The 25828-nt window shown below is 31.3% G+C and overlaps 12 protein-coding genes across 12 annotated transcripts; 5 read left to right on the top strand and 7 right to left on the bottom strand.

The window, feature by feature from the left end:
- Positions 1-24: 24 nt before the first annotated feature.
- Positions 25-1050, bottom strand: DFA_04947 (uncharacterized protein; the record flags this gene model as incomplete). Its single annotated transcript, XM_004360611.1, has 3 exons — positions 25-305; positions 335-451; positions 762-1050. 3 exons carry the CDS (start codon positions 1048-1050, stop codon positions 25-27), a joined length of 687 nt encoding a protein of 228 aa, XP_004360668.1.
- A 522-nt stretch (positions 1051-1572) lies between these two features.
- Positions 1573-3215, top strand: DFA_04946 (uncharacterized protein; the record flags this gene model as incomplete). Its single annotated transcript, XM_004360610.1, has 3 exons — positions 1573-1946; positions 2031-2830; positions 3163-3215. 3 exons carry the CDS (start codon positions 1573-1575, stop codon positions 3213-3215), a joined length of 1227 nt encoding a protein of 408 aa, XP_004360667.1.
- Positions 3216-3299: 84 nt separating this feature from the next.
- Positions 3300-4403, bottom strand: DFA_04945 (uncharacterized protein; the record flags this gene model as incomplete). Its single annotated transcript, XM_004360609.1, has 3 exons — positions 3300-3411; positions 3440-3843; positions 3969-4403. 3 exons carry the CDS (start codon positions 4401-4403, stop codon positions 3300-3302), a joined length of 951 nt encoding a protein of 316 aa, XP_004360666.1.
- A 113-nt stretch (positions 4404-4516) lies between these two features.
- Positions 4517-5635, bottom strand: DFA_04944 (3-hydroxybutyryl-CoA dehydrogenase; the record flags this gene model as incomplete). The annotated part of the gene is made up of 3 exons (XM_004360608.1): positions 4517-4948; positions 5047-5466; positions 5573-5635. The coding sequence occupies 3 exons, from the start codon at positions 5633-5635 to the stop codon at positions 4517-4519; spliced, it is 915 nt and encodes a 304-aa protein (XP_004360665.1).
- A 373-nt stretch (positions 5636-6008) lies between these two features.
- On the top strand, positions 6009-7358 carry rab2A (Rab GTPase; the record flags this gene model as incomplete). The annotated part of the gene is made up of 6 exons (XM_004360607.1): positions 6009-6051; positions 6199-6277; positions 6376-6436; positions 6559-6641; positions 6917-7190; positions 7266-7358. The coding sequence occupies 6 exons, from the start codon at positions 6009-6011 to the stop codon at positions 7356-7358; spliced, it is 633 nt and encodes a 210-aa protein (XP_004360664.1).
- Positions 7359-7753: 395 nt separating this feature from the next.
- On the bottom strand, positions 7754-10405 carry DFA_04942 (uncharacterized protein; the record flags this gene model as incomplete). Its single annotated transcript, XM_004360606.1, has 2 exons — positions 7754-9196; positions 9284-10405. 2 exons carry the CDS (start codon positions 10403-10405, stop codon positions 7754-7756), a joined length of 2565 nt encoding a protein of 854 aa, XP_004360663.1.
- A 259-nt stretch (positions 10406-10664) lies between these two features.
- Positions 10665-12407, bottom strand: DFA_04941 (uncharacterized protein; the record flags this gene model as incomplete). Its single annotated transcript, XM_004360605.1, has 1 exon — positions 10665-12407. One exon carries the CDS (start codon positions 12405-12407, stop codon positions 10665-10667), a length of 1743 nt encoding a protein of 580 aa, XP_004360662.1.
- A 347-nt stretch (positions 12408-12754) lies between these two features.
- On the bottom strand, positions 12755-15305 carry DFA_04940 (Ras GTPase domain-containing protein; the record flags this gene model as incomplete). Its single annotated transcript, XM_004360604.1, has 3 exons — positions 12755-14263; positions 14326-14957; positions 15041-15305. 3 exons carry the CDS (start codon positions 15303-15305, stop codon positions 12755-12757), a joined length of 2406 nt encoding a protein of 801 aa, XP_004360661.1.
- A 181-nt stretch (positions 15306-15486) lies between these two features.
- Positions 15487-17527, top strand: DFA_04939 (uncharacterized protein; the record flags this gene model as incomplete). The annotated part of the gene is made up of 2 exons (XM_004360603.1): positions 15487-15554; positions 15994-17527. The coding sequence occupies 2 exons, from the start codon at positions 15487-15489 to the stop codon at positions 17525-17527; spliced, it is 1602 nt and encodes a 533-aa protein (XP_004360660.1).
- A 199-nt stretch (positions 17528-17726) lies between these two features.
- Positions 17727-18951, top strand: DFA_04938 (uncharacterized protein; the record flags this gene model as incomplete). Its single annotated transcript, XM_004360602.1, has 3 exons — positions 17727-17896; positions 17968-18578; positions 18680-18951. The coding sequence occupies 3 exons, from the start codon at positions 17727-17729 to the stop codon at positions 18949-18951; spliced, it is 1053 nt and encodes a 350-aa protein (XP_004360659.1).
- A 78-nt stretch (positions 18952-19029) lies between these two features.
- On the bottom strand, positions 19030-20089 carry cwc15-2 (putative pre-mRNA-splicing factor CWC15; the record flags this gene model as incomplete). The annotated part of the gene is made up of 3 exons (XM_004360601.1): positions 19030-19150; positions 19240-19929; positions 20019-20089. The coding sequence occupies 3 exons, from the start codon at positions 20087-20089 to the stop codon at positions 19030-19032; spliced, it is 882 nt and encodes a 293-aa protein (XP_004360658.1).
- A 261-nt stretch (positions 20090-20350) lies between these two features.
- On the top strand, positions 20351-25695 carry DFA_04936 (DENN domain-containing protein; the record flags this gene model as incomplete). Its single annotated transcript, XM_004360600.1, has 7 exons — positions 20351-20970; positions 21053-21327; positions 21401-22095; positions 22166-22335; positions 22430-23011; positions 23294-23570; positions 23644-25695. 7 exons carry the CDS (start codon positions 20351-20353, stop codon positions 25693-25695), a joined length of 4671 nt encoding a protein of 1556 aa, XP_004360657.1.
- Between the last annotated feature and the right edge of the window lie 133 nt (positions 25696-25828).

Genomic DNA, 25828 nt, shown 5'->3' with positions numbered 1-25828 from the left:
TATATATATTTTATTGTTATTTAATTATTTTTGTTGTTTACAAGCAAATGTCCAACCTCCATAACAATGACCAAAATCATAAGTGTCGATTCTATATTGTCCACTACATTGGGTAGTGTTAAAGGTAAAGATTGTGAGTTGTTTGAGTGACATGTCACATGTGTAGATCGATCCTTGTACGCAGCTAGCTGTTGGTAGAGTAACAGGTTCACCATCAGCATCACAATGGAAATCTGAATAGTTTGTTTCATAGGCCACAAGCTTTTGACCTGAAACTGCAATAATGGCCATCGTCATGACCAATACTACCAATGTTATGATTGATTTAATGTACATTGTCTTTGTTTAATATTGAATTCTCTAGAGATATAATATATATAGATAGATATCTTTGTAATTTGAGGGTTGAAATAAAATGAACCGAGCGATGATGATGAAACTCGAAAGCTAGCTTAGTGATATTTATAGAAAGAAAAAAGATCAAAAACAATAAAAATCTTTCCCAAGATATTTTCAATTTTCGTCTGATCTTCTTATATTTAAGTAAAGGCTCTACTTTAATTCTCAATTTTAGTTTGTTATGCTAAAAAATAAGGATACTTGTGACGTCAAACTATGTTATTACACATGATAGTAGTGACTTATACAAAAGAGAGAAAAAAACTGTAAACTTTATTTAAATTGATATAAATATTATTTTGGTTTAAGTAAGTTGTTTAATTAAGGTTCCTGACAATAATATCTCCAACCTAAATTATTACATTGTCCAATTGGATTAGTTACCATTGTGTAAGCGCCACTACAATTGGTGCCATTGAATGTCATTGATGTGATAATATTTGATTGTAGGTCACAGAAAAAGATTGTGTCGATTGATTGAATACAGGTAGCAGAAGGATATTTAAATGAAGCATCTACACCACCATCACAAATGGCACCTGGATATGAAAATTCATACACTACTAAATTTGAGGAGGCATGACATATTGATATGATTGATAAAATACAAATGACTAGTGATAATATTATTGATGAAGATTTGAATTGCATGTTTTAATTAAATATTTGTATGGTATTTTCCGTTGGGAATAATGACTTCACTAATAAACAAAATAAAGTCCCTCCATTTTATAATGTTTGATTAAAATTTCAATACCAACTTTATGATATTGATATATCAAAGGAAAGATACAAGCTCGTATAATTAAATTCATACAATTATTATTTAATCATTTATTTGATTCGGTTTTCAAAATGGAACATAGTTGACTTGGTTTTCAGTCGTAGTCATTGCTTCCATCATGATTGTCAAGAGATTCGAAATGAAATCAATGGTTGGGATTTTTTAGTTTTCAAAGATATGATGACGTCCTCAAATTAGAGGACCATTGTAATGTAGTATATTTATGTGTATTACTTTCCTTAATTAGAAATGATTAGAACTAGTTTAATTTAATTAAATTTGAAGTTTATTCAAAAAAAAAAAAAACAAAAAATAAAGGGAAATGAAGAGGTGCTGAACTTCTTTGAGTTTTACTTGTTATCTTTTACTTGTACATATGTCTCGAGATAATGGATAAAGATAATAACAATACATTCAATTCGAAACCAGTACAAGAATACTTGACAAAACTAAAGAAATGGCAACAAGATATCAATAAAATTGATCAGCAACTATCAAACAAGAATGCAACAACTGCCTCGTCAATGATTGGGAGTAAGCCTGCTACTACTTCTTCGACTGCAAGTTCACTATCACCATCATCATCGGACCCAATGTTTGATAATGTATCAGAATCATTAAAGTATAAAGATATTGGTAACAAATTCTTTCAACAACAAAAATACAAGGATGCAGTCGAATACTATACTCTTGCAATCGATCTTGATCCATCAAGTTCTATTCTCTTTTCCAATAGAGCTATTGCATATATCAAATTAAAAAAGTATGTTTGTGTGACTATTTTCCTATCATTAGACTATAAACTTGATCACTAACATCTCTCTCTCTCTCTCTCTCTCTCTGATAGTTTTCATCAAGCAGAAGCAGATTGTAATAGAAGTATAAACTTGGATTCAACCAATGTAAAAGCATATCATAGACGTGGATTGGCACTCAAAGAACAAAAGAGATATCGAGAGTCATTGAATGACTTTATAGTAGTCTCTAAAAAAGATCCAGCCAACAAGGAAGCACAAACTGAAATCAAAGGGTTGTATGAATTGATTAAAAGACAACCACCCCAACCACAACAACAAGAATCAGAAAAGACTCCAATACAACCAACACAACTAGTACAACCAGTAGAATCAGTACAACCTAAAATACAAATCAAACAAGACGTAAACAATAAGATGGAAATTGAACCAACAACAACAACAACCCAACAACAAATCAAACAAGATGTAAATAACAAAACCGATAAAAAGATAGAACCACAACAACAACAACCTAAAATTGAATTGGTATCTGATACTACTACCTCTAAATCATCAACAACAACAACAATCTCAATCGATTCAACAACAAAGAAACCTACTACCCCTTCATCAACATCATCAACATCTTCACTTCAAGATAGATTATCAAGATTAGCGAATATGAAACCAGTCGTTCCTAAGCAACCACCAAGAAATTCATTTGAATTTGAAAAGGTTTACAACTCTTTGCAGAATGACAGCCAACTATTTTATGAATACTTTAAATTGATTGATCCAGCCAGACTATCACCTCTTCTCAACGATGTTTTATCACCAACTCTAATGACATCGATCATCAATATCCTTGAACACCATTATTTGGTAAACAAGGAATACCAACTTATTTACAGTATATTGGATCAATTCACCAAGATGAATAGATCTGCTATTAATATTCAATTCTTGACATCATCGGAAAAACAATCCCTTTCCAATATCATCCAGGAATTATTAAATTCCAATACTATCAAGGATCAAGAATCTCTATTTAAATTAAAATCATCTTTAATAAAATGATCACATCAGATTATTAAACAAAGAACGATGAACAATATATTTTTTCAAAGGATACCAAAGATATAAATATTATTATTATTTATGTTTTATTTTGGTAATGAATACAATTCAACCAAACTATCATGATAAATAATATATATATGGTGATTAATTTTTAAAAATAAGATGGTTCCAAGGTATATCCACCATTAGAGTATTCCCATCCATCTGCTTCATAAGAATTAAAAGAGTTTGCAGAATCTTCGGCAAAAAATAGTTGTTGATCAGAATGTACAAGAGTTGAAGGAGGCAGAGATCGATTATTATTTTCTTTCTGCCTTGACTTTGATCTTTGGAATTTGTTGTTTTGGTGTTGAAGGTTGTTGCTTTGGTACCTGCTTTCTTAATTGTGATTTTTTGTTAGTTTTGTTTCTCCTCTATAATAATATTACAAAATACAAACCTTGGTGAAGCAGCTGACGAAGATGAAGAAGAATAAGATTTCTTCCTATATCCTCCAAAAGATCTCTTTTTAGCAGGTGATTTAATTTTTGTAACATCATTGCGACTATTAAATTTAAAAGGAGATGAAAAGTTTGTTCTGTTTGTTGTTGTAGATGTAGTTGTTGTAGGAGTGGTCAACGCCGATGTTGCAGATTTAAATGATAAGGTTGGTTTCTTTTTGGATTGTTCTGTTGGTTCATCATAAAGATTCATTAACATTTGTTTTGCAAAGTTATTATTATTATTATTATTAATATTATTATTATTATTGTTATTATTATTTATATTATTATTATTATTGTTATTATTATTATTAGGGTTTGGGTCGTGCCATTGATATTGAAAAGATATCATCATCATCATCTAGATCAATGACATCCCTGTGAAGCATTAATATTATTATTATTATTATTATTATTGTTTGGTTTAGCCATATTGTAATTTGATGGGGAAGAACTCTGCTTTGGGGTTGTTAATGTTGACTTTACCAAAGGTGATATCTTGAGAGAAACAACTTTTTTGATAGGAGATGTAGTTACAGGTGTAACAGTAGTAGTAGTAGTTACAGGAGCCGGATGAGGAAGAATATTCTTCTTTTCATTTTTGATACTATTACTGGCATCCAATTTCTTATTATTATTATTTACATGTTGATCATCGACTTGTACCACCACCTTTACCTTTTCTATCTTTGTTGGTAAAGTATTATTATTATTATTATTATTATTAATATTATTAATTGATGGAGAAGATGAAGGAAGAGGGGATAAAGTTGATGGTGATGGTGACGAGGTTGAAGGTAAAAGACAAAATGAACTCTTTATATTCCTATACTTTTCAAGTATAGGTGACTTTAATATTCTTGATTTATTTACATTGATTGGTGTTGTTGTTGATGTGATCAACTCTGTTGACATATCCATTTCTCTATCTCTCTATCAATTATCTCTATCCCTAGAGTTGAATTCGTGGAATCAATGCAATGAACTTTCATTTTTTGAAAACTGGTTTGCAATATTTTTAATTTAATTTTAATTTATTTAGAGTAATTATAGAAACCTTGACCACTCTTTCTACCAAGACGACCAGCTTCAACGTATTTGATGAGTAATGGAGAAGGTCTGTATTTAGAGTCACCGAGTTGAGAGTGGAGAACGTTCATGATCGAGAGACAAGTGTCAAGACCGATAAAGTCACCGAGTGTAAGTGGGCCCATTGGCATGTTGCAACCAAGCTTCATGGTAGTATCAATGTCTTCGACAGTACCAATACCTTCATAGAGTGTTTGTACAGCTTCATTGATATATGGCATCAACAAACGATTGGCAATGAATCCCGGCATATCCTTGGCATTGGTAGTAGTCTTACCCATCTCTTTAGCCAAATCCAATGTGATTGAATGTGTATCTTTTGAAGTTTGTAATCCTGAAATTACTTCAACTAATTGCATTACTGGTACTGGATTCATCTATAAACATATAAGATCAGATAAGATAGTTAATAATCAATCTTAATTCTTTTTTTCTTTTTCTTTTTCTTATTTATGTGTTTCAATTCATATCATACAAAATGCATTCCAATAACCTTTTCAGGTAAAGCAGCAGCAGAAGCAATCTTGGTGATAGAGATGGAAGAAGTATTTGAAGCCAAGATAGTATCAGTCTTGACAATCTTGGAGAGATCGTTAAAGAGTTTGCATTTAACTTCAGTGTTTTCAACGATAGCTTCAATGACAAAGTCTGCATCCTTTAACGATTCGATAGACTTTGCGTATTGAATACGAGAGATGGTCGACTTTTTGTCATCCTCTGTAATCTTTCCCTTTTCAACGGCCTTGGTCAACAATGAACCAATGAGCTTTTGTGACTTGTCCAACATGTCTTGGTTTTGATCGACCACAATAACGTTTCTCTTGGCTACTTGTGACAAGACTTGAGCGATACCACTACCCATTTGTCCAGCTCCAATAACACCTACATTCTTGATCTACATATAGATATATATATATATTTGATTGATTAATATCTTCTATAGTGTCATTATCGAGTCATAATTCATTATCAATGATCATCATCATCATCATCCATCATACATAAGAAGAGGTAGAATAGAATCTAGCAGATTGTTGGAATAGTTGCTTTGAAATGTTGAACATTCTATCTATCTAAAATACTACTACTACTAAATATTTAAATCTAAATCGAACGATGGTTAAAGTCTGTCTATCCCCGATGTCAGTGATGAAGTTGAAGTTTCCTCAGAACAGGGTGCGTTCTTGAACCAGAACACTTATAAAATTGAAAAAAAAATTCAAAAAAAGTGGGACAAGAGAAACTTTTGTTCTCAAAAAAACTTTTTAATTTAAATTAAGTTTCTATAACATTATTCATTCATACCCCTTTATACGTCATCACATATATACACATAGAAATTGTGATATTCAACAAAGAGATAGATATATAACTTTATATAAATATTTATACATACATATCTTACATATATAAAAGTGTAGTAGTAAAAATTAAACAATGTACTCTTTTCTTTTTAAATATATTATTATTGGTGATACAGGTATGTTTTGTTTATGTATACAACAGACAGACAGAATCTTTGATAGCGAAGGGAAAAGGAATATTATGAAGATGAGATTGTTGTTTAGTGTATCTCTTTACTTACTTTTATATCTCTAATCCCTACTACAACTACTACTGACTACAGGTGTTGGTAAATCATGTCTTTTATTACAATTCACTGACAAGAGATTTCAACCAGTTCATGATTTAACTATTGGTGTAGAGTATGTACAACAAACAAACTTAAACACAGAACAGAACAGAACAAGACACATCGATAATTTATAGGTAGAGAGATTAACTCTCTTCTTTTTGTATTTAGATTTGGAGCTAGAATGATTACTATAGATAATAAGCCAATTAAATTACAAATTTGGGATACAGTATGTAGAGACATAGATTAGATATAGACATTGATATATAGAAGATATACATATATATACACAAAAGTAGATCATATGAAACCTCAATTCTTAAACAAATTTTTTGCTTATTATTAATTTAGGCTGGTCAAGAATCATTTAGAAGTATTACTAGATCATATTATAGAGGTTCAGCTGGTGCTTTATTGGTATATGATATTACTAGGTAGGTTGACAATAGATAAAGAGTGATTCTCTTTATATTCTCAAATATTCAAACAACAATTTGAGAGAGAGAGAGAAAGAGAGAGAGAAAGAGATTCGTCTTTTGAAATTATATCTCCTTCCTTTTAAAGAGATTCTTATTTTTGGGCGCACAATTGCATCACCATTTGCGACCAATCGAAAAAAAAAAAAAAAAGAGAGATATCTTTTTTAGATTTTTTTGTTAAATTAATTGTTTCTTAAATCTAATTCTAATCTTTTTTTTTATTTATTTAGACGTGAAACATTTAATCATTTGACATGTTGGCTAAAGGATGCTAAATCATTTGCCAATCCAAACATGACAATTATCTTGATTGGAAACAAGTCGGATTTGGAACAAAAGAGAGCTGTTGCCTATGAAGAAGGTGAACAATTTGCAAGAGAAAATGGTTTAATCTTCCTTGAAACATCGGCCAAGACTGCTGCCAATGTAGAAGATGCTTTTATTCGTACTGCAAAGGAAATTTATAATAAGATTCAAACTGGTGATTTTGATATTAATAATGAGGTAAGGAAATGAAGGAATTTATATTATAATGCATTGGTATATTAATATTAATAATAATAATATTATTATTTTTAGACATTTGGAATTAAATTGGGAGCACCACAAAAAGCAGATGCAACAAATACAGGAAACCAAAATCAAAGTACAGGTGGATGTTGTGGAAAATAAACAAACAAAACAAATCATCAATTTTTAATCCATCCTCAAAACAAAACCAAATAATATTAATAACAAAGTAGTAATAACACAAAACGATCAATGATATTGATAATATCAACTAAATCATCATCTTAATAATAATAACAACAAATAATGTATTAAACCAACAACAACAACAACAACAACTCTACCCTACCACCCCATCATTCTTTTTAACTTTTTTACCAATCTCTCTCTCTTTTTTTCAACCAACAAAGTTTATAAATGTTTAAAAGAATGAATGAATGAGATTTGGTAAATATTAAAATCAAAATCCTTTTTTTTGAAAAAAATAATAAATAATTATTTTAATTATAATAATACCCGGATCTATCATTATTATTATTATTTATCTATTAATTAATTTATTTAAATGTTGACAATAATTTGGTGAGGAATTGATTTTTAAGAGCCATACTTTTGGCTATGTTTTGAATATTAGTAGATAATAGACTGATGAGGGCTGGGTCATAGACATTTCGAGTGATGGCACTATTATTAATGTTTGTATAATTAAAATAAATTAATCGAAGGATACCTGAATGTTCAAACGAGTATCTGTAATATTTTATCAAAGGTAAAAGAGAAACTCCCATGTCGATGAGGAGTAGAATGAGGTCTGGATCCAAATGTTTTGAAAATGGTTTTTCCTCTAGAGGAATACTATCAAAAATGATACCATTCTCCCAGAGATATCTAGTGGTTTCGATAACCGACTTTTTACCAAGGTCAGTTGTCCTTTGTATTAGGAACTTTGCGATGGACCGATGATACCCATTCTCGACAATCCATTTAATAGTTGACAAATATCCCAACCTTGCCATTTCTTTGAAATCCAATTCAAATGTTTTTGTTGAAAAGTAAGAGGAGGATAAGGAGGAAGAGGAAGAGGAAGAGGAAGAGGATGGGGAAGAATAGAATTGGTTCACATGTGAAAGTAGCCAAATGAGGTTATCTTGTTTTGGTTTGATTGCCAATGAGATCATTTGAGCAGTCACTGTTAATTTACTTTGAAACCGATCCCAAAGATATTCAAGTACTGATACACCACGATTGATCGCTGCCGTTCTAAATACTTTTTGAATCTTGTTGCTTTGTAAAAGGGCAGTTTCTCCAAATCGTTGGTACATAAAGTCTAGTGTCTTGAGACAAGTATGATCATCTACACGTGTATACTCTATCAAGTTGGACAATGGAATACATTGCGAATGAATAAGAGGGAATAGGTAATTTACCAAATCCAACCGACCAAAACGGATTGCACTCTCAAAGAGATTATTATAGTTTGGTTGATCCATTCGAGCCACCAAGAATTGAATTGTTTCAAGTGATGGTTTTTGATCATCCATCTTGACATCTTTCATGTTTTTGAGTAAATGTGTATAGTCTTGATCGATCATTTCAATAGACTCTATCAAGTTCATTGGAATTGCATTTGCGACCAACAAATATTCTACTGTTGATTCTTCATTATTATTATTATTGTTATCATCTTTCTTTCTGTTTTGATATACGTATTTGAGTATATCATTGTTTCTAAACTTGAAGTTTTTTAGGGATTTTGGTAAACCAATACCAAATCTAGTCTTCATAATCTCCAATACCTCCCATCTACCATGGTCCAATGATCTTCTGACAATAGCATGTAAATCGAATCGACGGTTAAATGTTGAACAGTGATCAACCAATAATTTGAATAAATCGGTACGATTATGATCAATTGTATAGTAAACAGTATGATATGTGCAAAATTCTTTTGCATTTTCCAATACATAGGTTACCATATCTATATTTCCATTTTCAATTGCCTATTTAAAAAAATAAAATAAAATAAAAGGTTAATATCTTTTTGTTTCAAATGTGTTTATACTATCTACCAATCATAGACTACATACCATTTGAATAGTAGTTTCAGTACAATATGGTACATGTTCAGTTCTGAGGTACTTTGCAATATGAAGGTGACCGTTTGAAACTGCTTTATCCAATACTCCAAACCTGATTTTTTCAAATATCTTTACAGCTCCTTTATCCAAAACGAGAGCCTTGATTTTTTGCATTACTGATATATTTGTTCCTATTAAATACTTTAGAGCCACCAAGTTACCAGTTGAAGCAGCCGAGTACACCAATTCTTCAAAATTAAATAAACCACGATGAGAATTATAATGATTTTGTTGAATAGTTTTAAAAAGGTCGTTATCTCCTAGTTGCATTGCATTGACAATTAATCTTGATAAAAGTGTCTCTTTTAATTGTGTGTTTTTGGCAAGATTTAAAGAGAGGTATTGGTACAATCGATATCTTAGATCCGATGATTGTATTGTGACGGTACCAGTCGGCCAATTCTCTTCCAAATTTGAAAACGATTCAAATGGTAGACAATCAATGATTTCATCACGATTGTTTAATTGTTTCTCTACTTTGATACCATATTTAATGGGTTCGAAAAATCGAGACATATCAATATAATCATTGACTTTTTCTTCTTTTGATTGCTCGATTGCCCACTTGAAGATTTTAGTTTGATTATAGTATACAGCATACCAAATGATAGAGTGTGGTATTTCTGGAAAATGTCTAGCCAACCTATTCCAAATCTCTTGAATATAATCAAAGTGACCGTCTCTGACTATGTAATTGATGATAGTCATATAATGAGGTGTGTAAGGTATCTGTTCATCACCTTGTTTTGTCCAACGATACTTTGAACAGACTACTTGTTCTTGATAAGCAACAATCTTTTTAATCTGATCAATGTAACCATGTCTTGACAACTGATCTAAATTATCTTTTAGTTCTTTCCATCTATACACTTTTAAAGGTACATTCTTTTCTTTTTCACTTGTTCTTTTCTGTTGATCAACAATCTTGTTGTTGTTGTTGTTGCTCTTGTTGTGTATGTTACATACTTCCTTCAAGTGATAAAATATACATCTTTGAATAATCACATTTTTGAATATTCTTGAAAATAATAACCCTAACTCTTGTTGTTGTTGATTATTATCATTATTCATTATTGTATTTTTGTTTGTTGTGTCTGTGCATAATCATTAGACATAGATTATTATAATAGTAGATATAACTTTAAAAATTTGTGAATAAAAATAAAAACCAATGATCACAGCTCATTCTCGTAATATTATAAAAAAAAAGTCTTATTTATTTCTTACATCTTTGACTCTTTTTTTTTTTTTATTATTATTATTTTTTTAACATATTGTATAGTATTTGTTCATTTATTTATTTGTTTTATATATTTAATTTAAATTTATTTTATTTACTACTAAAACTAAAAACAACATATTCAATTGTGTTGATATAGGCAATTTTCATTGTGGCTGGAACATTTGGATTGGAGGGATAATAGTCAAATTCGGTGAGTGAAATGGTTGCAGGTGAAACGAATGCATAATAATCTGTGCCAAGAGCAATACCCTTGGATTGACTTTGAACAGCTAATTTGGAATCTCTTGAGAATCTGAAACCTTGTTTAGCAAAGATGGGTGTCTTGGTTTGGTCGGAAACAAGGGTGGTGAGATTGAGGAGACAATCAGATGCAGCCCATACATAAAGGTAATTGGAAAGATACAATTGTCCATCTGACATGACCATGTTGGCACCATTGACAACTTCGATTTGTGTAACGACACTGTAATTACCAGAGATACGGAGTTGGGTCTGTGGATCAGTGACGTAAATTGGAATGGCCAAAGTAGAGTCGGCGATAATGCCAACAGCTTCAGAAGCAAGAGAGATGACATAACCACCAGAAAGTTGGGTATTGTTAAAGATGAGGGCAGTATCAGAGCCAACGGCAGATATTTGGGCTTGTGTGCCAAGGAAGACATTGGCATTGGAGAAATCGAGAATACCTTCACCAGTGATAAAGACTTGAACGTTTTGACCATGGAATTGGGCAATACTGGTGGTTCCTTGGATTTCGAGTACGAATAGGGCATTGGCCACACCTGGTTGCGAGATGAATTGGTCGACATTGACATTGGATAAAAGGAGGTTGTTGTTGGGATTGGTATTGTACACCTTGAGATAGGAGATGAAACCGTTACCGAAAAAGGCGGTGGCATTGACGACAAATGTCTGACCGTTCAAATCAAAGTCGTAAAACGAGGTCAATGCTCCATTGCTAGATTGGAGGATACTAGAAATATCCGATTCAATGTATCCGACAAAACTGGTTGTTTGGACACCCGCGATTTCAAAGTTGGACGTGACAAGTGTAACATTTTCAGCAATCGTAACGGTCAAAGCAAAGACGGTACTCGATGTAATGGAAAGGGCACCATTGTCAGACTGTAAGATGGCGATGTTACCAATTGACTTTTGGGCAATTTGCAAGGTATCGTTAAAAGTAAGGACACCAACTTGGAAACTAGAACTAACCAATGAAGTGTTACCAAAGAATTCTAGCATGCCGTGGGGACCGACTACATTACCAAATATCTCGGCTTGAGCATGGGTTGATAGGGCAGCAGTACTATTGAGGAAGATAGTAGTATCTGGACCAAAAATTGTGTTACCAAAACTAATCAATTCAGCATTACTGTCAATATTTAATTGACCATGGTCAAACCAGACGTAATCATTGGCTACCAAGACAGTGTTTGGGTACAATTCAATATCCGAACCAATTGAAAAGAGAGCACCAATCTTTGATGATACCGACAATTGGAATACAATCGAGTTGGTCTTTAGAGATGATGTAAGGTTAAGAGTTAAACCATAGATTTGTGATTTGGCATAGATATATTGTTGACCTTGGAATTCAGTATTGGAGTAATCAATATAAATTGTTTGTCCAGACTCTGGAAGCTCTGCTCCTAACCAATTTTCCTTATCAAAGTAATCACAACCATATTTGCAATCTGATGGTACAAATATTGCTACTGGTGAAAATTTAACTGATGTTGATGGTTTATGTGTATTGACGATTCTTTGAGATGATGCAACACCAAGAATGCATAAAATTGAAATTAATAATAATATTAAACTCTTCATTATTATTATTATTACTAAACTATTATTATTTGTAAGATGATTATGATTTGATTGTGAAACTATTGTGTGAAGAGGTGAGATCACTTATTTATGTTGATATCAAGATATTATTTTTTTTTAAAAAAAAATAAAATAGATATTTTGAAAGATCCTTCAACTAATAAAAGGTTTCGTTCAGTGATCGAATGGAAGGGGAATGGTCATCGTCGCAGCACGCGAAGATTGTCTTGCTCCGAACCAATCGATTCATAGGAAATCTAGATAGAAGAATGTTTTGATTATAATTAACTTAACTTTTCTTTTATCCCTTTATATTATAAATAAATGACTCTATTTATTTATTTGAACTAGTTTGTTGGACTGGAGTGATGCATCAGATCTGGGTGAGTTAGTATAAGTGGAGGACTAGATAATTGTACATTGGGTGGAATATGAAAGGTGAGATTGTAAGACGATGGAAGTATGGATGGGGAGGGATGGTTGATTGGTGAGGTCGAAGGTGATGCAATGGGAGAGGACGATGCAGACGATGATGACATGAGAGAAGATGACGAAGAAGATGAAGATATAGTAGATGATGATGAAACTGGATTATCAGTATCAACAGAACTATAATTTCCATTGTTGAATGCAATACCAGATGATTTGGCATTATTTCTAAATCCAAATCCCATCTTCCAATTACCACCATGTCGATTACTATGATGATGATGGTGATGGTGATGATGTTTGGATGAACTATGGTGATTATGATTATTACTATTACTGTTACTACTATTACTGTTATTATTCATATTGGTCGAAGAAGGATGATAAGATACAGATAAAGAAATGGATGTATTATTTGATTTATATACAGGATTATTATTACTATTACTATTATTATTATTGTCGTGATTAAATAACATTGTTGGTGTCGTTGTAGATTTTTCTGATGAGTTGGTTGATAAAGAAGATGATGATGTTGAAGAACAAGTTGAGATATTACTATCAGTACTTGAATTGATAGTTGATCTATTTGATTTACTCGATGATTGTTTGTTTGATGAACTAGATGTAGTGTTGTTGGTATTCGTTGTTGTAGTGGTTGAAGGATGATCCAAAGACATTTCCAACATTAAATTATCAATTAGTCTAGTCCACTTTTTGACATTCTCTTCCAAAGTACTTTGAATCATTTCACGAGTGACAATGATTCGTAGACCACCTACATGTGATCTAATGTGTTGTTGGTGAGGAGATTGCAAGAGTTTCTTTAGACTATTGCATATCTTGATATACTCTTGATTACGTTGTTTCTCCAACATTGATATATCATTGTATCTTGCTCCAATCGTCTTTTGCAACAACTCTTCCAATGATTTTCCAAATCGATTTACATAGTTTTCAGTTGCAAATGTTTGTAATTCATTAATCTTTAATATATCTATTCTTTGTTGTTCTTCTTGTTTTTCAATTGTTAAAATTACATTATTATTACTATTACTATTATTATTTTCATTATTCTTTTGTTGTTGCTCTATTGGTTTTCTTGGTGAATTATTATTATTATTAATTATCATGTTTGGTAAAGATTGTGATATTATAGGTACTGGTTGACCATTACCATTACCATTGTTGTTTATCTTTTCTCTTGATTTTAATTTATGTTTATGATTATGATGATGGTGATTGTGATTATGATGAGGATTCTGTTGTTTTAGAATGATTTTAGCTCTGTGACGTTGTTGTTCTTCAATTTCTTGTTTCTTTATATCTAATACCAATTCCAATATTTTATCAATTCCATCTTTAACTCCAACATCTTTTCTAGTTGATGTAAATCTACATAAATTAAATCCACTTGATTTACAATACTAAATAAATAAATTAAATAATTAATATATAAATAAATAAATATTGTTTGATATATATTTACATTATCTAAATCTTGAATATTAATTACAGGATCACCAGAATCTGATTTGTTTGCAAAGATGGCAATTGGAATTTGTTGTAGACCATTATGGCTATTATTGTTGTTATTGATACCATATTTTTTCAAGATGGCTCTACATTCATCCATTGCGACAATACTAGATGCATTGGTTGAATCAAATACCAAAATAACGCCACTAGTACCACTGAGCAATTGTGTCAGATTCTTTCCCTTGATCTCTGGATATGCAATATCCCAAAACTGAACGATAAAGTTGATTTGATTATTGTATTGTTGAATTTGGTCTTGGCCTTGTTGTTGTTGTTGTTGAGATGTTGGAGGTGTTGTTGATGATGATGATGATGAGGATTGAACAGATGATCCAGATGATGGAATCAAAGGAGGTGGATTAACAGCTTGTAAAATCATTGTATTCAAATCAACTCCAATCGTTTGAATATACTGATTTGTAAATATATCTTGTAAATATCTTCTAATTAAACTTGTTTTACCAACTTGAAATCCTCCCAATACCAATATTTTGATAACATTATCAATTGGAACTTCACATCTATACTGAAATATATTATGTCCATATGGTGATATTCCATTACTATCAATTTGTGATGATTCTATAAATGAGACAGAGAAATTAAAGAACATGTTAATTAATTATCACACACAACAATCATTTATACTATATGTTATGACATACCATTTCCATTAAGAATAAAGTTATTATTATTATTATTAGTATTATTATTGCTAGTAGCTGTATGTTTGGGTGATGATGGTGTTGTTGGTGAATAGTTTACTGATGAAGGTGTTGATGACGAAGAGGGAGTAGATGGTGATGAAGTATTATTTGGAGTTGGAAAAGGTGATTGTATAGGAGGTTCATCTTTATCTCTATCTTTATCCTTGTCTCTACAATTACTACCCTTTGATGGAGACAGTAATTGTTCTATCAACTTGAACATAACTAACTAACTAACTAGCTGTGACGACCACTTTAAAGTCAATAATAGATCAATCAATCAATCAATCAGTCAATGATGATGCTGATGATGTCGATGATTATTGAGTACTATTTAATGAATATTAATATTGACTTTGGGTTGTTTATATATATTTATATAAAGGTAGAAAGAGTAGAGAGTAATGAGTATACTGCAGCGACTGTCTCTCTATCTTCAACAAACTAGTTTCGTCACGTCTGATGAGAAAAAGTATTTCGAAAATTTTATTGTTCACAAGAGTTGTCTCTTAATCTAATTGTGTGTGCGCGGTATTAATTTTATTACTCTGTTGACTGAAATTGAATGCACCCCTTTATATTAATCATAAAAGTTGTGATAACTATAGCGGGCAACCCAAATTTGTAATAGTTTTTTACTTCCCAAGTTAACACACACCAAGAGAGAGATAGATATGTATATATGTAGTTTATTATTTGAATTTTTAAGATCGAGTCATTAAGAAATCATCTTCACTACCTATGGGTTGGGAAAGTGCATGCAATTAGGTACCTGATAATAGTATTAATAGAATAAAAGTGGAATCCGAATTTGTAAACTGTGTGAATCAGTACACACATAGTTGGTTTTTGCAAAGAGATAATTATAATTACATGTGATAACATGTATCTATCTATCTATTTTTGTATAGATTCACTCATTGCAATGAAATGATTGATTCATTGATATCAACTAATAGATACGTACAATACGTGATATTGAGAGCGGCATGGCACACGGTCACATTCACACTGTCAAAGTATAGTTGTGGAAGATGGAGATTAGATTTGTCGTTGGTGTGCAAAGATTGGTTTCGGTATGCTAGAGATCATTTCACCCTTCAACTAGAAATCATCGTTTGGAATGGAGTTAAAACTGGTCAAGACACAACATTCAATCAACCATCTTCTTCATCTTCATCTTCTTCTTCCTTTAAGATTCACAAACATTATTCACTCTTGAAATCACCAACCATTTCAAAACTATTGTTTCATGAATCGTTGATCATCATTCGATTAGAATCACAAAATAATAATAATAATCAAAATAATCAAAATATTAATAATAATCAAGAAGAAGAAGATGATGATTACTTTACAATAGATTATGAAAAGTTAAGGGTTGGTATGCCATCAACACTAACAACAACAACAACAACAACAACATTAAATCATCAAAATGTAAACGAGATGATGGATACTCTTGGCTGTCAAAGGTTAAAGTTATCATTCAACAAACCAAAAATAAGAAGTGACCCTACTTCAACAACAACCACCAACTTGTACTACGACGACAACGATGACTATTCAAAATATGAATCACTACAAAAATTAAAAGTGATTGGAAATGTAAAGACAATAGAGTACAAGGAGAGCTACCAATTCAGTCGAGATGGAGGATTGGAACAACTTACAATCACCGACTTTTCAGATGACTTGGAATCAACTCAACTGTATTTCCAACCAATTCAAGACAAGTTTACCAATTTAAAGTCATTGGTATACCCACCTCACAACAGTCCACCAATCGACCTTGAAAGAATTGGTCCTAATCTAACCGAGTTGTCAGGCTATATAGAACCAGAAAAACAATTTACATTCCAAAACTATAATATAATTAGTCGTGGTGGTGGTGGAGGAGGAGGAGGAGGATTATCAAATAATATTATGACTAGTCCAAATGAATTGACAATTGTCAATGAATTTAGTTGTCATTTCTATGATACCTACTTTCAATTTATACAACAGTGTATTGATACTACAAGACTGTGTGTTATTTGGACACACTATATTAATACATTGGGTCGAATAGAATCATTGGTACCATTCATTCAACAATTATCATATGTTAGACATTTCGAGATATCCTTTCCAACCGTCAAATATTCATCATTTCAAAGTGGCATGGAAATGATTTTATCATCCATCTCTGAAAACAAAAATATCGAGTCATTCTTGGTCAAACATGTATACAAAGAGTATGAACCTAGATGTCACCCTCACGAGTATGAATCACACATGAAAGATTTCTTGGACGCAAGGATCAACACTCTATTCCCAAGTCCATCATTTCACATTTGGACAAGATGGGTAAAAAAAGAATGTTTTTCAAGAAGTCAAAGCATAGATCAAGTAGATTCATTCTATTGTATAAAAGAAATTTATGGTGTTAAAAAAAAAGAATAGAATGAAAGAAATAAAGGAAGAATGAATGAATAACCCCAACATATCGATGATGGTGGTTTTAAAAAGAAATCAAAAACATAGTGTGTATGTATGTGTGGGTGATTTCATCATCAGATTCTGATCATACTATAGACTGATCAGTCTCATCACTTTTATAATCATTAATTAATTATATATTATATATTCATTGTTAAAAAGAATGTATTCTTTAGTTTATATTAGAATTTTAATAATATTTATAGGATTAATCAATATTAATAATAACTTACAAAGCTTTGTTGATGGATCACTTTATGTTAAAGGTCCATATTTATTTGATAAAGGTGATTTAGTATTATTAAGAGGAATTGCAAGACCTTCTTTAGAATGGTAAATATAAAATAATTAAAAGAAATAGTTATTTAATATTTTAATTATTAATTTATATTTTTTGATTTTAGGTGGCCATATGGAGAGAAATTATCAATGAAAGATTACCAAAATATGAAAGATTGGGGATCAAATGTAGTTAGATTATCATTGAATCAAGATTATTGGTTAAATACATCGAAACATTACAACGCTGATTACAAGGATACAATAAACACTCAGGTTGAAATGATAAAGTCACTTGGGATGTATGTCATTCTCGATTTACATTGGAGTGATGATGGTGATTTACAAGGATCACCATCACAAAAGATAATGGCCGATCAAAACTCTATCCAATTTTGGAAGGAACTTGCCGAGACGTATAAAAACGATACCAATGTAGTCTTTGAAATGTACAATGAACCAATGTTTAAATCTTGGTATATATGGCGTAATGGAGGTCTATTTAAAGGTAAAAAATATGTTGGTATGCAACAATTATTGGATACCATCAGAAATACTGGTGCCAATAATGTAGTCATTGCCAATGGAATGAGATGGGGATTTGATCTATACCATGTTAAATCATTCTTGTTGGATGGTTATAATATAATGTATGGTACACATCCCTATAATTTCACAGATAAAGCTAGTAAATATTGGGATCATCATTTTGGTGATTTATCTGAAAAATTCCCAAGTATGTAAAAAGATTAAATATAATATAATATAGATATTTATATATAATATATATATTCTATCAAACATTCTAATTTAATTTACTATTTACTAAATTTTTAGTTATTGCAACAGAATTTGGAGAATTTACTTGTGAATCAGTATACACTGAAGAATTTATAGATTATGCTGATCGAAAGGGTATACATTGGACGGCTTGGGGATGGTTTCCCAAAGATTGCCTGTTCCCTTCACTTATTGTTGATTGGGATGGTACTCCTTCAAAAAGTGGAAAAGCTGTTAAACATTATTTATCAAAATTTAAAAAAAATAATAATAATAATAATAATAATAATAATATTATTCCTCCTAGTCAAGAAGACCTATTAGATTAGATTAAATTAGAAAATAATATTAATATCATTTTTTTTTTTTATTAAACCAAACCAAATAATAAATAAATTGTTGATTGATTATTGAATATATTTTGACATAAACTTTCTTGAAAAATCATTTCTAGTTGTATCATTTACAAATCTTTTCTTTAAAGGTTCTTCATTTGCTTGATTTTTAAATATAGAATCATCGTACCATCTAATAATTGTGGAAATATTATTTTTTGTTAGTTTTGTTTTTGGATGGATATTTGTTATAATATATTATAGATTGTTGTAACAACATACTTTTTCTTTATAGAATAATCTCCGCCTGTATTATTATTATTGTCATTATTTAATAATGGGTTACTTGATAATAAACTTTGTTGTCTTGTTCTCTTTTCATCTTCTTCATCCTCCATTTGTTTTCTCTTTAGTTTTTCAGCTTTCTCCTTTTTAATCTTTTCCAATTCTCTTAGTAACTCTTCTTCATCGTCTTCATCGTCTTCATCTTCTTCGTCGTCATCATCAGTGTCATTAATATTTTTAATATGATTCTTTCCATCACCATTTTCATTGCCTTGATCTAATTCTTCTTCGTCGTCGTCATCGTCGTCATCTGAACTATCAGTATCATCAGCATCAATATTCTTATCAAATGGTTGTACAATTTTACTTGTTGTTGAAGTTGTAGATGTTGTTGATTGTTTAACATCTTCTTTTTCTTCGTCTTTTACTCTTTGTTTTTCCTCTTCTTGTTTCTTTGCCTGATGATGGTTGTTACGATGATCATCATTTCTATAATATTTTTCTTGGTGTCTTTCACCACCACTACCGCCATCTCTTCTTTCGTCGTCACGTGACGATCGGTAATCTCTATCTCCATCTCCTCCTCTTGATCGATCACTATCACGACTATTATAATAGTCGTCTCTATCTCTATGTCTGTCTCTCTCTCTTCTCTCCTCTGATTCTTTTATTTGATTTAAATCAGCTCTAGAATAATAATATTATGTTAGATTAGATTGACGACTCTCTCTAGAGTATGTTCAGTTCATTTCATTTCAGTTCATTTCTATACATACCTTGTCTTTAACTTTGTATGAGAAGCTATATGTTGAGATGAATATAATTTACTTTGTTGTTGTTTTGACATGATTAGATAAGATAGATAGATAGATGATTATTTATTACTATATATATATATATCTTCAATAATAATGAATAATGATGTATGTTGAAGAAAATCAATTTTATTGGTTCCTCCACCAATTTTTTAAAAAATCAACAGAGCATGGGTTGAAACAAAAGACCGCAGACTTGTTATTCTAATTTTGTTTGTTTAAGATAAAGATAAAAAGTGTAATAGTAATAATAATAATAATAAAAAAAGAATAGTAATAATATAGTAATAATAATGGATAATTCAAGTAATGATGTCACTGTTACTGACACTCATCAAGAAGAAGAATCTGATAATATCGGACTTGTTGCAAAAGAGACAGAGGAGATAATAATAACAAGTCAGACGCTTGTTGCTGCTGACACACCATCAACTGAAGCAACCCCGACTACAACAACAACAACTGTTGTCATCGAGGAGGTGCAAGAGGAACAACAAGGAGGAGGAGAATCAGTATTGGTCAACAATAATATTAGTGTTGCAGTAGAGTCATCTGCAGAAAAAGAAGAGGAGGTAGATGAATTTGGTTTACCAATTGATAATAACAACAACACTACTACAACTACTACAAGTACTAAACAACAACAACAACAACAACAACAAGAAGAAACAACAACAGAGTTGGATGAAGAAGATGAAGAAGAAACTACAGATATTTCCTCATCCAACTCTAGTTCAGCTTTGGATCTAGCATCGATGAAAATCACGATTCCACCAACCATCAAGACACCTCCCAAACAAACCATCTTTGAAAACTTTATCGTCGTTGGGTTGTCTGCCAACAACAAGTCACCTCCTCGTATTGGTACTATTCATCGTCCAGAATTATTGTTTTCTTATCCTCCCGATAAACCGTATGTACAAATAGAAATATATAAACTATAGATTATATAATCACATCATTTACTAACTACCTTTTGTTAACTTTGTTTTTAGAGTACCACCAAAAGTACAAGAATTCTGTTTTCCTAATGGCATTTCACCTTATTTGATAAAGAGAACACCATCATTCTCTAATTTGAATGAAGTGTTGTATGGACAACCCTATCTTCATTCATCAACCTTTTTTTACACCTTTGTCTTGACTGGTGAGACTCCACTCTACGGTATCTGTATTACCAAGCCTGAATTACTAAGTACCATTCCAAACTTCTTTCCCGAACAACCATCACCACTTGAAAGAAAACCAACCTATATTACTGCTTCAAGAAGTATGTTGAAATAATGACTATAGTTTTAGTTATGATCATAATTTATTAATCATTTTCTATTGTTCTTTGTTAGGTTACTGTTTTATTTCAAAATATCCATTATTTAATATTCATTTCGATGCACTATTGTACTTATTGGCACAAGATAGATTAATTACCATTACTAGAGAATTATGTTCAACTGAATTAGAAGGTGGACATGATGAAGATCAAGAAGATCAAAATATTAATAATAATAATAATAATAATTCAACAAATAATAATAATAATGTACCACCACCACTACCACCAAGACCACAACAAAAAGAACCTGAGAATATTACATCAACATCATCATTTACATCAACATCAACTACTACAACTATTACTAATGAAAAACCATTGGAATCTTTAGAACCAATCACAGCTCCTACCACTACCACTACCACTACAGAAGTTTCTGCAACCTCTGAAGAAAAAGAAAAAGAAACAACAACAATAATAATAACCAAACAAGAAGAAGAAGAAGAACAATCATCATTACCACAAGAAACATTATCAACATTATCAACACCAACATCATCATCACCATCAAATGTTGTTGATCAACAAATGGTTAAAAATGAAAGTGATGATTTCCTAAAGGAACGGGATTACAAACATTTGGTTGATAAAAAGAATCTTTTAGATATATTACATTTCTACTATTCCGAAGTACCAGTACCAAAAAGTGGTGATATCTTGGATTTCACTCTTCCAGGTGAAGTTAAGAGAACTTATCAAATTCCAGTATGTAGATAAAAACATTCTAATAATAATAATAATATTATTATTGTATTCTAATATTTTGATTTTGTAGGCTGGTAAAAATATTGATGAAATGAATTCAAAATCAGTTGCAGATTGGTCAGTCATTGGATTATTTATGCATCTTAGTTTGGAGAATATTCTTAAAGTATTGGGTGCCGTTTTACTTGAACAAAGAGTTGTATTTGTTTGTGATAATTTATCTGTATTATCTTCTGCATGGTAAATTATCAAAAAAAATATAATAATAATAATAGAATATAATATTATTAATTTGATTGATTTGATTAATTTAATTCTTTTTTTTTCTATTTAGTTTTTCAATGACAAGTTTTATTTTTCCATTTATTTGGCAAGGATTATTTGTACCAATATTACCAACAGCACTTAGTGATTATTTGGAAGCACCTGTACCATATATAGTAGGTGTCCAAACACTTAAAAAGAGAACATGCGAAGGGTTGATTGTCGACATTGCCAACGACAAGGTGCAATACAACCGCATCAGTACACCACCTCTTCTTCCAGAGTTTAGAAAGCTCCAAAGAAACCTGAGCAGTGACCAACAAATACTGCTCAATGAAAAAAACCACAACCCAATCAAAAATACACCGACCCAAGTCGAAGCCATTCATCGCATCTTTAACACGATCCAACAGTATATTTGGTGGTTGGTCAAAAAGATAGAGGCCAGCTTTATTCTCAGCGAAGAGATTCTTGCAGACAGTCTCAAGATTCAAGTCCTTAAAACCAAGTTTATTTCAACAGTCTCTGGTCACAACAAGGAATTTGTTTCTCAACTTTTAGATACTCAACATTTTGCTCACTTTTTACATAATAATTTAGCAAATCAATATCAACAACAACAACAACAACAACAACAAGAGCAAGATAAAAAGTAAAAAATAGAGAATAACAATATAAACACAAGAGAGAGTAAACTTGGAAAAAGAATAAACCAAAAATTAATTATTATTATTTTTTTTTTTAAAATCACCATGTACATATTCCACTTTTAAATGTAATACTGGTAATGATAATCGTCCCCATACATCATTTTGTTTATAAATATTAAATAAATAAATAAAACATACATATTTATACTTGGAAAAAGAAAATTAAAAAATAATTGAAACTAAAGGTCCATTGATGTGAGCATTCGTTTCATTTTATCAATTAGTATGATGAGTGAACAAAATAACACTACTAATACAACTACTACTAGTATAAACCTAAAGATTATTTTAAATAATGTTTATCTAAGAACAAAGATATTTAAACATGTTGAACAACTACACAGAAGGATCATTGATAATGACGTTAATAATAAGTTTCGATTATGTTTAAAAGGTCATCAGTTTTCAAGTTTACATGAATGTATCATACTAAATCGTACTGATCTATTCATTAAACATTTCAATCAAGTTTATAAATCTTTTAAATCAATTTCAAAAGATGTAAGTAAGATCACCGTATAAATTATACAAGCAATATTATAAAATAATTTAATTTAATTTAATTTAAATTTAGGATGATACATTTAAAGAAATACTTGAATTAATATTTAAATATGATCGAACAATTGAATTTGAATATTTATTGAAAAGGATACAACCAATATTTGAAGGTTCTCTAATAAGATCAATGATAAAAAAGCCACCTTGCATCAAGATGACTCAAATTCTCGTTCACCACAACTACCACCTACCATTATCCACCTATGATGATGATCCAAGGTATTACTATCAGTTCTCAATGAATCTAATACAAGTAGCCATCGAATCGTGTGATGTACGGTTGTTTAACCAAATCTTTCAACATGTCAAGGCCTTGGTTGAAACGGAAAAGATTAATTCTAATTTCAAGCAACAACATTTATTGTTTTCGGATGCAATCAAGTTGTTGCAAGATAGAGGACAAGGTTACGAGATTCTATTCAATATGGTCAAACAATTGATGGGTCTGAATTTAGATCACAGAGCAAACCTGTTTAGATATGCTTTAGAGTTGGACAACCTAGATGTTATAGAGTGGATCAAAGACAGCTATGCGGACAGTAATCCACAAGAGTTTGTTCAATTGTGCCAACATTACGATGAATTGATCGAACGATTTGCATCGACTTTGGCATTGCGATTAATCAACTACCAAGTACCGCCAAAGAGTACTCAAAAAACCACCTATAATGCAGAAAAATATGGAAACTTGGACTACATTTTGTTCCTATTTCACCATCTCCAATACTTTTCATATTTTGACTCTAATATTAGAAGACAGCAACTATCCACTGCATTGGAAAATGGTCATTTGGAATGTGCTCGTTTTATCATTGAAGCAAAAATCTTTTTGCATCAATCAATTGTCAAAAAGGAGGAAGAGACAGGACCGGTAGTTCGTCTAAAGCCACTCCCATTCAAGATCGACCCATCAATCATGTCGTTGGATCTTGTCAAACGAATCATTGGGACCCCTCGCATTGATAGACAATATCAAGTGCTCATTGAATCATCCATCGTTGCCAACATACCAGATGCATTGGAATATATCCTTTCCCGTCTTCCAGTGTCGGGTCGGTATGGATTCAAAGTTGATGACTTGCTCGTTTATGCACTTCGACACCCAACCAACCCCCAGATTATGGATTTATTACTTGACAAGTTTTGTCCGAGTAAAGATATACCAATCAATGTCTATGAAAAAGATATCAACCATTTATCGCCTATACCGCTGGAACGTTTTTATGCAAAGAATTACATTCTTGCAATTAATGATCCTATTAAATGGAATTATCAAGGATTCATTATATCGCCAACCATGTCAGCAGATGCCATACAATTAATTCTAAAACATCAACCAATCGATACCGTACCTCTTTGGATGATATACCTATCGTTTACACATCAACAAGATAATTTACAACTGTTACAAGATTCAATGAAACGTGAAGTATCTCAAGAAAAAGTGACATATCATTTTGCAACCATTCGAGCAGTATTGGAAATTGCATGTGCCAATGGATTGCTAGAGGTAGTTGATTGTATCATCTCTGCAACGCCAGACATTTTGTATGTTGGCGCAATGTACTTTCAAAAGGCTATTGAAAACAATCACATCCAAGTTGCTAAATGCATTGCCTTGGCCTATCTACCATCGAAATATTTCACCTCCAAATTGGCCTTTTCGCTGATACTATCCTCCCTTTACCATATCGTTGATGACCTCGACTTTGTATACTTTTGGGATCTGTTCCAATCCATCACCACCAACTTTGATAATGTCTCTCGCATGTTGTACTCTTCACCATTAATCTTCAAATCACAACAACACCGAGTCACCAACACAATCGATAGAGTCATACATCATTATGGTAGGTATTATAATGGTCCAGAGAAAGATCAATTCAAAATGGAACCATTGAAATTAAGAAATGATGTACCAGATTTCGTAGTTGGATATATAATCTTAAAATACTATCAAAACAACAATTATGGCGAAGATTTAAATCATATTGATTTCAAATCTTTTGATTATAAAATTTATCTACAAAGTAATAATATTTCTTTATTAATGTTTAATCAATAAATCTACGAAATCCAACCAAACCATTTCCTTTTTTTTTCATCCCATAAATGTTTTTTTACATGAAAAATTTCCAAACTTGTTTGATGTTAAGTAATACTACACTTTTGGAACTGGTGCGAAGGTGCTCGTTACT

This window comes from Cavenderia fasciculata, assembly GCF_000203815.1.
Source record: "Cavenderia fasciculata unplaced genomic scaffold Scf_Dfasci-G-o-80e12.f1-5, whole genome shotgun sequence".
Taxonomy (NCBI): Eukaryota; Evosea; class Eumycetozoa; order Acytosteliales; family Cavenderiaceae; genus Cavenderia; species Cavenderia fasciculata.
The sequence above is the reverse complement of the archived record's forward strand: the minus strand, read 5'-3'. Positions and strand labels throughout refer to the sequence as shown.